Below are 18,420 nucleotides of genomic sequence, written 5' to 3'. Positions count from 1 at the left end.
TAATCGAACAGCAATAGAGATTGATACAGGCACACTGGGTTCCCGCTTGTTTTGTAAACATTTGAGAAAGTTACTGTTATCATAGCAGGGACCCAACACATATCACTGAGAGCTGGTGTCAGTTGTTTTTGGTTCACCTCGAGCAGATGGAGGAGGGTGTGAGCCCTGGCGTTGTGGCAGAGGTCGAAGAGCTCTCACAGGAGGAGGGGGAGGGCGAGCTGGGCCCGCAGGTGCTTGAGGGGCCTGACGTTTTTGCTTGATATCTGGGGGCTTGCAGCAAAAGAGTGGGATAGTTTGGTTCCAGCATACACCAGTTCTTCCATTTTCTCTGAGAAACACAGATGTGGAGATGCTGGAGAGAGGGATAACGTGTCTGGTGAGAGGGGCTGTAATATGCTGTCCTGGTTTCCCTGGATGTTTTCCAGAAAGTCGTCCTTGGGTGCTGAATCTTGGAGCAGTTCTAATATGTCACAGTCTGTCTGTGGTGAACTTTGTGGGCAGGGCTCAGATGAGATTGTGTCCATGAGCAGAAATTGTTGTGGCTGAGTGGTGTTATCATTGTCCTTGTGTGATTTGTCAACTGCATGTCCATTCAGGTGCTGAAGTGAAGTCCTGTGGTCATTCATACTGTGTCCAGGTGTGTGTGTGCCATTCAGATTGAGTGGATTGGCACACACTGCAGAAGGATGATTGAGGGAGAAGTAGATATTGTCCTTTAGCACTCTTGAACCAAGTTTGTTTGGGTGGTGGCCATCCTGTCGAAACAGTTGCCTCTGACTCCAGAAAAGATTGAAGTTGTCAATGAAGTTCACTCCTTTTATATTGCAGGTTTTTTGCAGCCATGTATTAAGCCCAAGCAACCGTGAAAACCTGTTTGTTCCTCTTGCTGGAAGTGGTCCACTGATGAATGTTTGAACTTTCATTCTTTTAAGTGTTTCAAAAAGTTCATTGAAATCCTTCTTAAGGAGTTCTGACTGCTCTTTATGAATATCATTCTTCCCCACATGAATGATGAGTCGATTTGCAGTCTTATGTTTCATCAGAATGTTCTGAAGTTCCCTGTTTACATCCGAGGTTGTTGCTTGTGGAAGGCAGCATGTAGTTGTATCCCTGCTGCTAATGTTTCTGATTATGGAGTCACCCACTATCAGAGTCCTGGGCCCGGCTGCGCTCTGAGCTGAATGCCGCTGTCTGCTCGACCTTGAGCGCCAGTTCACATCAGTGTTAGCTACTGGCTGATTCAGTCTGTGTTCGATCACATTCATCACATTTGGGGATTCCTCATTCATTAATACTTCAAATCTGTTCTCAAGACGTATAGGCGGTGGTAGGAAACCAGTGTTTGCGTTCCTTGTCAGAGCCGTATCTGGGGTAGAGGATGCTACTGCGGCAATATGAGATGCTCGTGACAATCTGACAGTCTCGCTCCCTGTTTTTGCCATCGATTTGTAAGTCGATCGGTTTGTTTCTCTACACTCAGTATGGCCTGTCGAGGAGCACTAGATTCATGGGACTCACCGGCTGTATGCTGAGGGCATCCATGACGAAGCTCTGTTGTGTGTTCCGTCTGGTTTGGTGGTCCTGTAAATAACTTTGTTTCAAGAACTGCAATCCTTTTTAAAAGTCTGTGGCAGTTAGTGCAGCAAGTAGATTCCAGAAGAGGCATTTTCTCTTATCCTTTTGAATGTAGGCAGTTGTGTTTTCCCTTCCCTGGAATGAAAACTTTCAGTGGGAGGCTGGTCGGATAAAATAATTCTGCTTTTTTTTTTTTTTGTAGTAATCCAAGCTTTTGAGCACTGTGCTGATTTGTTTAAGTTAAAATTAGTTAAAATTAGTTGATAAAAGGAGATAAAATATGAAAATATAAAAGCGATAGAGCAAAAGCGCGGAGCAGTAAGCAAGAGCGTCCGAACAGAAGCTGAGCAGCTCTCTGTATTGTACATCTTCGAGAATAATAACTATAATCAAACATAGCCTTTTGAATGACAAAATTTTATTAAAAATGCTGAAAGGTGGGGCCTGGGTTGCTCAACGAGTATTGATGCTGACAACCAAGCCTGGAGTCACAAGTTCAAATCCAGGGTTTGCTGAGTGACACCAGCCAGGTCTCCTAAGCAACCAAATTGGCCCGGTTGCTGCTTGGAAGGTAGAGTCACATGGGGTAACATCCTTGTGGTTGTGATTAATGGTTCTCACTCTCAGTGGGGTACAATTTGTGTTTCCATGAATTTCCAAAATACGTTGAACTTTGTACGAGCTTCTGGTTCAGGCAATTAAATGCAAAGAATATAACTTTGTTATTAAACAAGGAAGCACTTTCGTTTGTGGACAGTATTCACAGGTAGAATTGGGTAATGCTTTGAAATTTGTAGCTGTACCATCAAGGTTTCATTTGAACGATTACACATCACCCAACCGACACGAGAGTGTGTGTTTGTCGGGGTTAGAAGTCAAATGGATGGGACATGGGTCTCTCCACTCCTTGAAATCATAGAATGTCCCACACAGTTATTAGTTTCACCAATTACAACTCACAGATTTGTTAACTGGGCCCCCTTTTTTGCATTTTTACAATTTATGGCAAAAGATTTATAGATCATTCCTTTAATTGATAAATATGTGCCTGCTGATTTAATGCACAACCTCTAAATAATAATATATTTTATTGACATACCTTCGCATTCGTACAGATAACCCTCGAAAAACAACTTTGTTGAGTTCAGATTTAACTGCTGATAGACTATGAGGTTAATGTCTCCATACATTAATTCAGGCAAACATTTTAAAACACATACACCTCGGCAGCAGCCATAGTTGCGTTTACCCAACTATTACGACTTCTGATTTGCGAATGCGGTCGTGTTAAAAGGGTCGTGGTATCTTTGGATTGCAGGGTTTTGAAAAGAGAGGAAGTAGAATGGCTAAAATCACTTACAGCACCTTTAATGCAATGACATTCAGACTTTAAATGTGGCTTAGTGTCCAAATACCTATTTAGGGCCACTATAACTTGTGGTCAAACTGTTTCCATCAAAGACTGTCAAAAAAGTTCCCTTTCAAATAATTTCACTTGAAATTGCTGTAAGCACTATGGGGAGTCCTTCTCAGATGACATCCTCTGATTGGCAATGGTGTTTGATCCCTGCCCCTTTAGGTGTGCAGTTGGTCAATATAAGCCACGCCCACACAGAAGCAGCTCTCATGGATACAGACTGCTCTCACTGCAAGAGCATTACACTCAAGGATAAACCACCCTCTGAGGGAAAGTCCAGACTCTCGCACCCTCCCACCCGCCTCTTCTGTGTTACATCCCAAGGGACCACATGAGGAGTTACGGTGGGGAAGTGAGGTTGAGCTGGAAGAATTCGAGGAGGATTCTCATACCATGTGAGCCCCCCCGAACTTCCGATCTAACGTTCTCACTTGTGCAATATGAACGTGATGAGATTCGGCCCTCTGTTGGAGCGCACAGCCTCATTATGTTTGGTGGCTTTGACAAAGGGGATGATGTTGTGTCACTTGCACCTTCAAGGGAGGGGTCCACAGAGGATGTTACTGCCCCTTCCCCCAGCCTGGGTCAGAAGCGTGCACATGCCATGGACAATGAGCTCATTGCATACTCATGAGGGTGGTTTAGGAGCTCAGTCAGAAGAGCCAGAAAAGTCTCACCTAGATTAATGGTTTTGCAAACTGGTCGTCGTCAACAGGCCGCGGTCCAGAGGAGCACTCTATTCTTCCCTGAGGTCCGCGTGGAGCTGCTGTCCTCACTAAAGTGGGCAATGCAGGCTACTCAAAGCTTCCCCTGGGTGGAAAAGGGGGTCACAGCCTACCTCTGACCGAGTACCGCCATTGGATGGCGTCAACTGACGTCCAAACTGGCTAGAAGAGCTTATACAACAGCGGGCCAAGCTGGTTAAGCACTCCACAGCATGTGCTCCAGGTTTCACAAGCCAAGCTCCTCAAACAAATAGATGAGAGAGGCCCCAATCCACAGCTGTATAAAGAGCACCGCACCGCTACAGATTTGCAGCTGCCATAAAAGCTACCGCTCAGATTATCGGCAAAGCAATGAGCACCCTGGTGTTTCTAGACCGGCATATTTGGATGACTCTCACGGAGATGCATGACGCAGAGAAAGCCACCCTCCTTGACACCCCGGTGTCACCCAACAGTCTCTTTTTCAATGCCATGGAAGGCTTTTCAGAATGCTTCATTGTTGCACAAAAGCAGTCATAAGCGATGAAACACTTTCTGGCAAAGAAAAGTAGCACTTGCCCCTTCTCAGCACACTCCTGATGTACTTCCAATCAGCACCCGCAAAGAATTAATCTATCGCTGCCACAGCACAGCTGAAAGCTACTACTGAGCCATCTGTGAATCCAAGCAAACTATGGCCCAAGCATAATCTCACGGCATCTCAGCATGAATCCTGCAGAGAAGGAAAAACCCCAGCCGTGCAGCAGAAAAATTCCTGATATGCCCAGCCCTGTGAAAAGGAGCCCAGATCTTGCTGTTATTCAAGGCCCAGAGCCTAAGAAGACTTGATTCATGGCACACAGTGTTTTTCCCCTCTTACCCAATACTGTTCATCGCAAATGGGACATTGTTCAAAATGTTGCTTCTGTGTGTACTGTTCAAATAAAGAATGTTCTCACATAAGTTCTGTTTTTGAGATTTAAGTTTGAGGGACTGTGTATAAATAAAGTCCTTCCTTTCGGTCTGTCTCTGGCTCCCCACACGTTCATGAAATGTATTGATGCAGAGCACACCCCATTGAATATGAACGGTGTTGTATGTCTTGAATTACATCAACGACTGGCTATTACTAGCCCAATCAGAGGCTCTATTGAGTGAACACAGAGACTTGCTTCTTTGCCATCTGTAAATCTGGGTCTGAATGTCAATTAGTCGAAAAGCACACTTTTCCCAATCCAGAAAATTGTGGGAACTCACAGCTGCCTTGCTACTCTATCACCATGGAGAGCACCAGCCTTCTACTAACATGGTGTTATGCTGGGTCAAATTATCAGGAGGAAAGTGGTAACCAAAGACGCATCCAACAAAGGTTGGAACACGGTGTGCTATGGATGTCTGACTTTCGTCACCTGGACAGATGCGAAATGGGCATGGCACATCAACCTGGCTGTTGGCTGTCTTTATAGATTTGAGGGATTTTCATTCTGACATTGTGAATCACCACATTCCTCTCCCTGCGTATGACACATGTCCCGGGCCATCTGAATTACGGAGCGGATCTGTTGTCTCGCAAAAGAGCAAGACCAGGGGAATGGAAACTTCATTCTCATACAGATTTGGGAAGTATTTGGCAAAGCAGAAGTTGACATATTTGCCTTTGCAGAGAACGCCCACTTTCCCCTTTGGTAATCCATGTTCCAAGCCCCGCTGGGCATGGACACGTTGACTGAACGGTGATGAACGCCATTTCATATGTTTGAGCACCGTCCAAGAGACACCTCTATTGGTGCTCTTCACATAGTAAAGACCCGGTGAATTGCCCCATAGCTGACATTTTTACATTCCTTCAAGAGCAAATGGATGCTGGTATTAAGGTTTATGTACTGACTATCTCAGCATACCACACCCCAGATGCTGGCTCATCGATAGGCAAACATGATCTAGTCATAATGTTCCTTAGGGGAGCAAGGCATTTGAAACCCGCTCGCCCTGCTATGGTGCCAACTTGGGACTAAAATCTGGTGCTGAAGGCACTCACAAACTCCCCGTTCAAGCCATTGGAATCTGCTGAGTTGTGGGTGCTTTCCCTAAAGACCACAATCCTATTGGCTTTGCTATCATGCAGGTGCTGTCGATTAGGCCATGCGCCTAAGCTTTTATCAATGCCCTTCAGGGCTTAGATGGTTCATTTGCAATCCTTCTTTCCCCCACCACTTTATTCAGAAGAAGAGTAGTCTATGCATATGTTATGCCCGGTGAGGTCATTGCATATATTGTAAGTCGAGCGCACCCGTCAAATTATGGAGGATGAACAAAAGGAATGTCCCTGGGCGTGAATTGCCCTATTGGTGCCAAAGTGCATTCAACCAGAGGCATGGCCTCTTCGTGGGCATGGACAAATGGTGTGTCCTTACAGGACATAAGTTTGGCAGCAGGATGGTCCTGACAAATATGTTTGCTGACAAAATAAGTGGCATCCATCTCCTCACAAGATCTCTCCATATAGAACAGTTCTTACAGTCAATGGGTGAGCACTTCCATAAAGAAATAAAATCTACTTTTTCCTGTTCATAAAGCCATATTGTGTATATCTATATGGTTCATATTGATTCCCAGACTACATTCATTTCAATCTGGCATCTGCCACAAGGAACTATTCATTGCATATACACATCGACCTGTGGCCTTTGACTCCTTATGCATATATATATTTTGTGTTATACCTCTGGAGGTGTGACATCACGTAGTGCGACATGATAGGATACTGTTCTCCATAGAGCTTATGTAGTGCTTCCCAGCATGTAGACATTTACTCACATAAAGAAAATAGCAGTTATAGGCAACGCTCCGATTTGAGCATGCAAACTGTTTACGCAGCATTTCACTTTTGGGTGTTCACACATACAAATGACAAACGTCCCACAAACAATAAACTCAAAACACTCAAATGAAACAACATTGCCAATCAGAGGATTGCCGTGATTGGATAAGGGTTTCATATTGATCATCTAAGAAGGTCTCCCCATAGTGCTTAAAGCAATGTCTCATTCCCTTCATCTCAGGGAACCGAGGTTACATGTGTAACCGGAGACGTTTTTATGCTTATTGAATGTACAAATTCAATTCTGAGATTTGGATATATTGATTAGTAACACAGTTATATCCTTAGTTATTTGACCTCCTTTTTGGCCCTTTTTACTGTCAACAGTTGAAAGAAAGCAAATCTGTCTGTTAACCTATAAATAAATAAACCTACCAAATCTGCAAATATAAGCTATGTTCTTACAGGTATTACGTATGAACATCTGTTAAATAATACATTTCCTCCTGACCGTATGCGTACTCTAGATTATTGATGAGAGAATGCATGAGCCAACATTTTGTTTATACTCTAAAATGTGTACAATTGTATCAGTAAAGCATTTTATACACAACATTTTACAACCAACCAGAATGAAGAATTCAACAATTCTGTCATAAAAACAAATCATTTTAATGCTAGTGTGAAATGATTAGCAAAATTCATATAGCCAGTTTTTCCTTGGACGTATTGCATTATAGTAAGTAAAAGTGCAAATAGCAACAGTGTGGTATTGACTGAAGCATAAGGTAAAGAAATGGCAAATGGATTTCAATTCTGCCCAAAGCAGCCCTCCACAATATATCCCTTCACATGAAGATATCATCTTCAAAGAAAACAGCAGAACCATGTCAAAGAAAGAAAGCAGATATACACGCTGGGATACCGTTCTTCCTGGGTTTTGTTCTGTAAGGCGTAGACTCAACGCTGTGGCAGCTGAGCTTGTGTCATCAGTTCAATACTGTTGTTGGCTTCATGTCTTTCATTGTTTCTCACAGCAGTTACTTCTTAAATGATCTGATCACAATCAAGACTGTGAAAATGAACATTATGCTGTTAGCACAATCAGCACAATATCTACTTTCAAAACATTACAAAAGCTTGCTTGCTCGCATTCTGGGTACAAAGAAAAAAAAGTTGATGTCCAAATAATAACTGTGGGCATTGTTTTGTTTTTTTTGTGGGGTGTGTTTGTCTGCATGTTTGCTTTGCATGGCATCTGCATTTAACCTTGGAACTTGTTTATTGGTTTAGACTATGAATGTAATTACAATATTTCAGGGGACTGGTTGCCAATTTAAACAGCCTGTATGCTCCATAATAACTTATAATTAAGCAGTACGTTTCGAGAAAATTGACACATTCCTTAAAAGAAATCTAGCAGCAAATTTGTTATTTTCACATGCAAATGAGCTTTTGATTTGCAGCATGTTTGCCAGACGTTTGCAGCTATTCGCCATTAGCGCCGAACCTCCGGCAAACCTTTGGCAACAATGGAAAATTTGCAGCAAGTTTTCCACAGAGCTCATTTGCATGTGAAAATGATTAGTGGCGAATTTGGGGCAATTTTGCGGCAAATTGGCCATGAACTCTCGATTTTCGTAAGGTAGAAGAACTCTTAAGCAAAGCACAGCCCACTAAACAAAGACGTGAATTTCATTTTAAAACTCCCGGTAAAGTCGAAAAGTGATTGTGGAGCGGAGGGTGGCGGGGCCGGGTCGGAATATCGCACGCCCGGTCCCCAATCGGCCTGATGAGGCGCGCGAGGGATAAAGGCGGTCAGGGTATCCAGTCCCCACTTTTGAATTTACGGGCATTCCATTTGGTCACTTAGGAAAGCTATAGCACACTAAGTCATAACAGTCTGAAGGTCAGTGCCAAGTTAGTTGGATGTAGCTTAAAAGCTATTGACCTGTTTCATTTGACGTCAGTGTATGACCGCGCCGCCATGTTTGTGACCAAAATTCCATTTACCTTCAATGTGCTGTGCTGTGGGATGTGGCAAATGTCAGCAACATTTTTGTTTCTATGTATAAATATCAAAAAGGCTGCTTTTTAATTACCAGAGCCAAAATGTAATTTTTCTTTCGATAAAGTTTTGTCTTTTAAGCGACACAGCTTAATTTCCCAAAAGACAAGCAGTTATGAATGGTGAGAACAGAGATAAAAACACTTGTGGGTCTTTGCTCGTTTATTCAGACATGTCAGTTATCTGAACACGTGTCCATTATATTTATAACATCATCGATGCGGACACAATTTGTGACGGAGGTAAATTGTGGATAAAATATATTTAAATGTCCGTGAAAGTCAAATTTGGCAATATTTGTGCTGATCTCAGACCTGTACACACCTTTCCTGGGACTTGCATGTATCAAAATGGCATGGGGCGGCTGTGGCTCAGGTGGTAGAGCGGGTTGGCCGCCAATCGCCGGGTTGGTGGTTCGATTCCTGGCCCACATGACTCCACATGGTAAAGTGTCCTTGGGCAAGACACTGAACCCTAAGTTGCTCCCAATGGCAGGCTAGCACCTTACATGGCAGCTCTGCCGCCATTGGGGTGTGTGTGTGTGTGCGCGTGTGTGTGTGTGTGAGATTGGGACACAGTGTAAAGCGCTTTGGTAACCTCTAAGGTTAAAAAAAGTGCTATATAAGTACAGACCATTTTACAATCAAAAGCATTTTTTTAGTTTTTTTCTTGACATTGCTTTACGGGTATTTTTCCATTCACCGCCATTGTTTCCTATATACATATAAATATGGCGGCTGCGGAGAAAATGTGACGTTACTGAAGCAGGTCAATAGAATTAATTAGTGTTAGAAATTTTGGTCTCCATTTAGGGCTTATGAAAAAAAGTTTACTAAAAATGATAGAATTATAGAGTATGTTGCCTTCATCAATATATATTTTATTAATATATATTTTAGCAGCAATGCTATAATTAGCATGCTTATCGTGTGCGGTGTTTTAGCTGTTTAACAATGTTTGATTTTAAAATATTTATGTAGTTTTACACATTGCTATCAGAGATGCAAATGCAGTATTAACGCACAATAATACCTTCGCACAATGAATTACAGTCATCTCAACGGGCATTTGTGCAAATGGGAATTTCCTTGCAAAGATATATGTGACGCACATTAAAGCTGACAGCATTTTTGTTTTGTTTTCAATTATGTTTTCATAACATAAAAACTGCTTCATACATCTAAACACATATCTGTGGCCGTGTGAACACACTGCAACACAAATTAAAAGAAACAAATATATATTAAATAAAAGACAATCAATATAAGGACAATTTTCTGGTATCCTGCACCAGATTGCTAATATATGATGAGTTGTTTTTTTTTGTTTTTGTTTGCTTGCTTTATCTTCCTCTGAGTGTCATGTTAGCAGGTGTTCGCTGGGCTAAAAATTGATTGGAAACACCGGCACGCAGGTTTCCCAGCCTACTTAACCCAGCTTCCTCTCCCATGGTCTCAGAGATGTTTGTTTTAGGTCTTTTCATCTGGAAATCTAATCATAAACATCTCAAAGACATCAGCTGAATGTCTCACTGACATCCAAGACTAAACGTCTTATAGACGAATTGCAGATGAGCAAACAACCTAATAAATACATCTTCTAAATGTAAACACATCAAATAGTCATCTGGGTGATGTACGTGTGCTATCAGGGGAGTCTCATTCCTTTCTGGGCTCTGTTCCACATACATAACTTGTGTCTGTACCTGGCCTTGAGCAATGTGTTTCATTATCAATTGTTCTTTGTCAATTCCTGTGATTGTCTAATATAAAATGTTACTATTTTGACAATTGTGCTAGTCTTTTCCATTTTTGTTGCCAACCCGGAATCGGGATTGTAACACTTTCCATTATAATATAAAGCCCTAATAAAATACAATTAAAATAAGATAGCAAGACAGACAAAACATGGCACAATAAATGGCTTTAAAACAACATTCAAAACCCATTTTACTTCCATAAGATGACTTATTGCAGATTGAAACAGGTGAGCCAATCGATTGAAGAACAGGACTTACTTTTATCCATCGGGCATTGGCTGGATCGTAAACAGGATGTTACAGAATGGAGTCAGGTGGTTTGAACGGAGGGGTTGAAAAGTAAGAGGGATAGCATGACACCAGCCGAAATAGAAAGTTGTTTCAGACGAGGAGAAATATATGAAATTTTAATGAATGTTTAAAAATATATTTTTCCTCTTTAGAGTAACATGCACTGTTGTACAGAGCACAATAAGACCAGGATGTGTATATATATAACATGTGTATTAATAAAGTAAAGACTGTATTAATCATTTTGATTGCATGTTGACTTCAAAGGTTGTGTTTATAGAGGTATATGGAGAAGTTAAGCCCAAAGTATACTTCAGTCAGACACGAATGCTAGGTGCATACATGACGGTTGATGCAAATCTCGTCATCAGCAGAGACCTCAAGCACTGAACGCATGGAGCCCGATTTTCAAAAGCCCAAAGTATACTTTGGTTTTTACTTGAATGCTTAGCGTCTACGTACAGTCGAATGCTAACCTTTCAAAGTATACTTCATTTGACGACTACTATAAGAGATTGGACTATTTCTCTTCAGGAGTTTAGACCCATGAGGATTTTTTTCAATTCCTTCAGATTCAAGTTATATAAATGCAGGTATCTCCTGACCATCTTACGCACACGCTCTTGATGTGCACATCCACAGTTGTTGTTTATACATTTTTCTCAAGAAGTTTGAGGCCATTGCATTTTATAGCATTTCTTTGTGAAAGCAATGGCTCAGTTGTGAGCGTTGCAACCTTGTGAACCCCAAATAATTCCAGGTGTATGTGCATTCTCCATGATCAGAGGGTTTGCATCAGACTGAAGTAGGTGGTGGTGTAGTGGTCTAAGCACATAACTGGTAATCTGGTAATCAGAAGGACATTGGTTCGAGCCCCACAGCCACCACCATTGTGTCCTTGAGCAAGGCACTTAACTCCAGGTTGCTCCAGGGGGATTGTCCCTGTAATAAGGGCTCTGTAAGTCACTTTGGATAAAAGCGTCTGCCAAATGCATAAATGTAGATGTAAATGTAAGTATGCTTTGGGCTTGACTGTGCATACTCCGAACACGCAAAATGCTCATGCGTCTGGAATTGTTTGCAATATTTGTGGGTCTACAAGGTGGCAAGCCATTGCTTTCACAGAGAAGCACTAGAAGAACATGTAATGCCAATAAACATCAGAAGATGAAGGTGTAAACAACAACAGTGGATGTGTACGTCAATAGCACATGTGTGAGGAGATCAGGAGATACCTACATTTATATAACTTGAGTCTGAAGGAATATAAAGACATCTTTATTGGTCTAAACCAAGGCTGGACTGGTAATCTGGCATACTGGGTATTTTCCCTGTGGGCAGACGCACTTTGGGGCTGATCAGCGGTGGACTGGCCATCGGGAGAACGGAGCGGGCCGGTGTGTCGGCCGCGAAACAGGCCGAATTGGCCGCGATAAGCTAAAATGAGTCGCCGCGTTATGCAAAAGACCACAAAACGGCACCGTAATATGCAAAAAATACACCGAACACCCCACGGCTGAACTTTTGGGCCAGTTGATATGTAATGCCCTCTTCCCAGTCCAGCCCTGGTCTAAACTCCTAAAGAGAAATAGTCCGGCATCTCATAGCAGTCATGGCACCAAACACCTGTGTATGCACACAGAGTCAAATGAAGTATTCTTTGAAAGGCTAGAGTTCGACTGTACATAGATGCTAAGCATTCATGTTAAAACCGAAGTATACGTTGGGCTTTACATGCATGAACAGACCAGAGGAAAATGCACAGGCTTAAAATGTAAAAAATGAATTTGCAATGGGTCAAAGTTTTTGAAATAATCTGAATAATCTGAATTCATTTCTGATCAAGGGAAAGTTCATTGCATGACTTTTTTTTTAAACTTTTTTCCATCTACTCTTCTCCTGTGTGATTCATGAATCTGTCTCCTCTTGATCATATGATAAGTCCTCGTCCTCTACCTCCTCTCCCTGGCCTCGGTTCGGAGAGATATTGCCATGGCCGATGTCCAACACCTGAAGCTTGGACAGGTGAGAGAAAGACTCTTCAGATATGGAGTGAACTGAGAGACGGTTAAACCTAATGAAGGGAGAGAAAGAATAATGACAGAACGTTCCTTTTTGGCTGAACTATTGCATAAACATCAAAAAGATTCATATAAAACATCATGAGACAATTTTAAACTTAATTCAAGGATATCGCAAGGGAATCTTGCAGCTCATATTTTGGAACAAATTCTCAGTTAGTTTCGAGCATGCCATCTTGTTCCAGTCTATATTAAAATGCCTTCCACAGTTATTGTCTGAAATATCCAGACCAGTTGTGTTTTTCTCTGTGTTCTCAGATCAAGAGGACTACAAGCTTTCCTGCCCAAATTGTTGTAAATAGATTGGCTAAATCGCTAAAAAGTTGCATTGACATTGATTTTTAATGGTTAAAGCATGTGCATTAAGAAACTACCATCGAGGTTGAAATGACGTCCACCCACCCACTTGAGACTGAATGCAATGGTTTGCAACAGGGACAAGAACATGTCATGGGGTCTGTGTAGGTTGCGTTTTTTTTTTCTGCTAAATTTAAAACCAAAATATAAACAATGATTTGAATTTCAGTATTTAATTTCAAAGGAAATATACAAATATTCAAAAACAGTAGGTCGAAATTTCGGTCTTTGCTCACTGAAATTGAAATCACTGCCCCCGGTGGACAAGGCTGGAAATGTTGTTGACTCTATGGGTGCAAATGAACTCCGGTTTTCGGGTTAAATGTCCACTGAGTGCCGCAAAAAGAGAGTTGCATTTTTTGTGTAAATTCTGTAAAACAGTCAACAGGAATGCATATACTGTATTATTAACTCTATCCTGGAAAGAGTAACTGCCAGTGTGGTCAGGTTGTTTTTAAGGAAGTAGTTCCTTTTGTTCCAGAACATATATACCAATCCCAAAAATCCCAAAAGTCTATAGTAATCCCTATGCTGCCATTCCAAGAAGTACATGCCGGCACCTAAGAAATATTTTTGAGTGCATTCCTAAAATAGTTTCCTTAATTCCAAAGTATAGTTCCCACCATGTACGTTCCAAGAAATGTATATTCCAACACACAATTTCCAAACGTCTAATCAGGAAAGCACATCCCCCGATTCCAACCTGCAATTCCGGACACTGGTGCATAAATTCAGCCATTGCAGTTAGGCTGATTTTATGCAACGTGATATCAGTATCGCTATAAAGAAAGGTGGCCACTCAAACTCATGACTTATGTCTTCCATCCCGCTCACTCACCAGGCCATTAAACTTATTCAGAAAGGTGAATTAGTCCTTGCTGTTAAACCGTAAATCATGTCCAACTTGAAATGAACCAAAAACTGTGTATATGTACTTCCAAGTAAATACCGGTTAGTTGTTCGTATGACAAAGTGTAATTAAAAATACACAATTGCACAAAAATTATTGTAAAATATAAATCCTTGTGACAGGGCGGAGGGCGGGGCCAGGTCGCGATTTTACACACCCGGTCCCTTATCAGGCTAATCAAGCCTATGAGAGGGATAAAGGCTGACTGTGGACGGTGGTGCGACAGAGAGAACGTTTACGGGCGGCTGACCATCCTATGTGTGTGTTTGTGTCTTTTGGTTTTAGTTCTTTCTTTTGAAACGATGCAACCGTCGTTATAAATAAATGTAAACACAAATATATAAAGTAGCACACTCTGGCTGCTGTACACTTAAGTTTCCCTCCGCCATCACTATAACGAGAGACAGGTGTGTAAAATCACGACCCGGCCCCGCCCTCCGACCTGTCACAATCCTGACAGAATCGTTCATGGAATTATCAAATGATGTTGGAATTGTAACCAGAATCGTTAAATTATCTCATCCCAACTGAGCAAAACATTCATGTGCACTAGCACATTTAAGCTGGTCGAGTAGATGAAAATTGCCCAAAATCCATCTAAAATCATCAAAACAGGCCAGTCTAACAAGCTTGACCACTCTGAGAGACCAGATTATCTTAGGCTGGTTTAAACAGTTTTTCCTCTGCAATTCGTCTATAAGCCAGTGGTGGCTCAGCGGTTAGTGCTCTGGGTTACTGACCAAAAGATCGGGGGTTCAAGGCACAGCACCGCCAAGATACCACTGTTGGGCCCTTGAGCAAGACCCTTGACCCTATCTGCTCCAGGGGTGCTGTTTCATGGCTGACCCTGTGCTTGGGATATGTGGAAAAAAAAACTGCATTTCATTGGCTCTGTACCTGTACTCTGCACAATGACAATAAAGTTGAATCTTAATCTTATCTTATTTTACAGAAAGCCTGATAGGAGTGCAGTTTTTACCATGAAATTATCCTACAGCACCTGCTGTTCTTTAGGCCTCCAAGACAACATCTAAACTAGACAAAATCTTGCTGTTCCTTATGTTTCTAAAACTGATATAATCGATTCTGCATGTGAAAATCTGGCCAGTCAGATGTTCTGAAAATGAATCATTTAATTCACTCCATATTCTCTCTGAATCTGGTCCAATTTTAAAGTCTGAACACTGTTCAATGTCCTTCTGATTTTATAGGAAATGTGATTGCTGCAGCTGTGAGAGCTTCTAAACGAGTTCCTTGAATCAAGGTAGAGAAAATCCAACTGAACTGCTGAGTTTGAGTCTGCGAATCAACTGCTACTCTACGAGGACACAATCGATCAGATGTCTAATCGTTGCATAGAAAATGGCAAAACCATATATACAGTACGCATGAAGTCAAAAATTGTGTAGTCTTTCTTTTCCGGCAAAATGGACCAAAAATATGAATGACCCATCTTGATTAGATTAAGATAATAAAGTTACCTGAGAAAGATTCCTTTGATGTTGGGAGTGTTGAGGAAGGCTGTCTCAGATACTGTACTGATTCTGTTGTTCTGCAGGTGAAGAAACTCTAGAGACTCAGGCAGGTCAGCAGGTACATGAGACAACATGTTACCAGAGAGATCAAGCGTCTGAAAAATACATGGACAGAGAAGTTGTGACTTCAAATGTGAAATCAGACTGTTTCTACACTTCAGAAGATGTCACTAGACACATCTGTCCTGTGGTTACTGATACAATGCATTTCCTGACTGAAATGTTGGAATTTGTGTTTGCTAAAATTGCCTCTTTACTCAAAAAAATCCTTTTCTGTTTCTGCCCAAAAATAGATATAAATGCACTCTTTTCAAGAATTTTTGCAATCCTCTGTGTTCAAGCAAAAAGTCTTATTTTATTCTGCTGGATGGCAACAAGTACTAGAATTTTTTTTTTTCCCTCCATTATATTGTACTGATCTGAAAGGTAAGTGGTGCTCGAATGCATTTTAGCCCTCACCCACAGACAGCAAGTCATTTTTGTGTGTGCTGAGAGCTTCCACACTGTTTTGTTGAGTGTCTTTGCTTCTGAGATGTGAAACATTTCATATTCTATTGATGAAAACCTATTTTTCCAATTATTTGTTTCTCATACTTTTTCTATCTGCCTTCATATTTTGTTCTAAAAACATTTGTCATAACATAGGATTATTAACCAAATCAAGCTCACAGACAAGTAACTTATTTAACTAATTGTAAAGCTAACAACCCAAGATAAGATTTGATATAATGTTTGAGGCTAACTGTAAAGCTAACAACCCAAGATAAGATTTGATATAATGTTTGAGGCTAACTGTAAAGCTAACAACCCAAGATAAGATTTGATATAATGTTTGAGGCTAACTGTAAAGCTAACAACCCAAGATAAGATTTGATATAATGTTTGAGGCTAATTGTAAAGCTAACAACCCAAGATAAGATTTGATATAATGTTTGAGGCTAACTGTAAAGCTAACAACCCAAGATAAGATTTGATATAATGTTTGAGGCTAATTGTAAAGCTAACAACCCAAGATAAGATTTGATATATTGTTAGAGGCTAATTGTAAAGCTAACAACCCAAGGTAAAATTTGATATAATGTTTGAGGCTAACTGTAAAGCTAACAACCCAAGGTAAGATTTGATATAATGTTTGAGGCTAACTGTAAAGCTAACAACCCAAGATAAGAATTGATATAATGTTTGAGGCTAACTGTAAAGCTAACAACCCAAGATAAGATTTGATATATTGTTTGAGGCTAATTGTAAAGCTAACAACCCAAGGAAAGATTTGATATAATGTTTGAGGCTAATTGTAAAGCTAACAACCCAAGGTAAGATTTGATATAATGACTGAAATAAAATGTCACAATGTGATATTTTTGAAAATAATACAAACTGCGGTATTATGGCAACAAACCTTTAAATTAACTTGTCAAATTTCTACAACGTAACCTCTAGGTGGGGCCAAAAAAAAGAACTCATTCATCCAGGGATTTCAGTGTTTTAAGTGATAAAACAGCTTGCCATATAGAGCCTCCCCACTAACCTGCCGGCAGGTTTAAGAGTTTTAAACCATATGTAACCGGTTGTGCTCGACACCCGCTTCGAGTGGGATTCAAACCGGCATCTTCAGCGTGGAACCTGGGCGTGCTAATGAGGAGGCTAAAGGCTACGGCCTCTATCATAAGTCTCTATTGTGCCTCTTGAGGCCAGGGGAGTGAGGTTTACACACACAGCTACCTACCAGCTGGCTACTGTTACAGTAACGCCATGGTAAATTGCATTAAAACTATGGCTTCCACAAAAAAACATGGTTACTACAATATTACTATAGTAAAACCATGGTTAATTTTACCAGAAATAAAAACATTTCTCTCAACTGCATGACCGTCACAGTGATCAAATCACTGTGAGAAAATCAGCCTTTATGTTCATTTGTATTTATTATTATAAGTAGAATTAAAGGAAATATTAAGAGTGGAGACAGCAAACAAAATGGGAAAAAGTGGGACAAAAGGCGTACTCGAACCCGGGTGGTCCGCATGTAAAAAATCCACATACATACCGTCGTTACACCCCACACCACTGCAGCAACACTGGTGCAGTTTGTCTTCAATTTGCAGGTGGATGCAGATCACAAGCTCATATGTGAATTGGAAAAAGTGGTTTAATGTGGCCATATTCTACACTTTTAAAGGCTTCTTGCACCTGAAGTAGGCGGAATTTAGTTAATACTTGTTCACCCTCTATTTGACCCTTTGAATTTGCTTATGTACCTTTAAAACACATTTTTCATGATATGACCCCCTTTGATCAAGCTGATTTTTGGTGACATATGGTCTTCTATCAAACTTACTCTCAATAAGTGCAACAAGTCTGGTTCCGGAAATAAAAATCCCATTTATTTTCTCAAGAAGCGACTTAATTTTTAACGATAACTTTACAATAAATCTTTAAAGGGATAGTTCACCCCACAATTGAAATTGTCATCATTGACTCGTCCTCATGCCATCCCAGACTTGACTTATGCCTCCTACACACTACACGACTTTCAAAGATGTCGGATCGTGGTTCCGTTCAGATTACACAACTGTCTGTCTTGTCACTGAAGTCGCAGTGTTTTCAAATTACACGAGGAATCGGCAACAGGGGTGAACACATCACAAAACATTTCACTATTGACGAATCCCCGACAACTCTGCCTGGACTCCAAATTACGTTTCACAACAGAGTACATGCGAGAAGTGATACGAGATACGAAAACAAAAGCATGATCATATGTTATCTATATCAGAATATAATGTGTATGTTTTTAATCATATATTTTATTGGTTACAATATGAAAAAGTAGCTCCTACTGTATAATCTGCCTATTTGCTGACCTGACCGTCCAAGAGAATTGGCAATTTCTCTCCAACTC

The 18,420-nt window shown here is 40.9% G+C and overlaps 1 protein-coding gene across 1 annotated transcript in view; it reads right to left on the bottom strand.

The window, feature by feature from the left end:
• Positions 1-9,898: 9,898 nt before the first annotated feature.
• Positions 9,899-18,420, bottom strand: part of podn (podocan) — a 29,122-nt gene continuing 20,600 nt past the window's right edge. The window contains exons 9-10 of the mRNA XM_052092144.1: positions 15,465-15,613; positions 9,899-12,709 (exon numbers count right to left, since the gene is read on the bottom strand). Of these exons, the coding sequence (XP_051948104.1) occupies positions 12,544-12,709; positions 15,465-15,613 (315 nt within the window). The 3' untranslated portion in view covers positions 9,899-12,543. The remainder of the gene's footprint in view (positions 12,710-15,464; positions 15,614-18,420) is intronic.

The sequence above is a fragment of the Xyrauchen texanus genome, chromosome 25, assembly GCF_025860055.1.
Source record: "Xyrauchen texanus isolate HMW12.3.18 chromosome 25, RBS_HiC_50CHRs, whole genome shotgun sequence".
Lineage (NCBI taxonomy): Eukaryota > Metazoa > Chordata > Actinopteri > Cypriniformes > Catostomidae > Xyrauchen > Xyrauchen texanus.
This window is presented reverse-complemented; position numbering and strand designations above follow the sequence as displayed.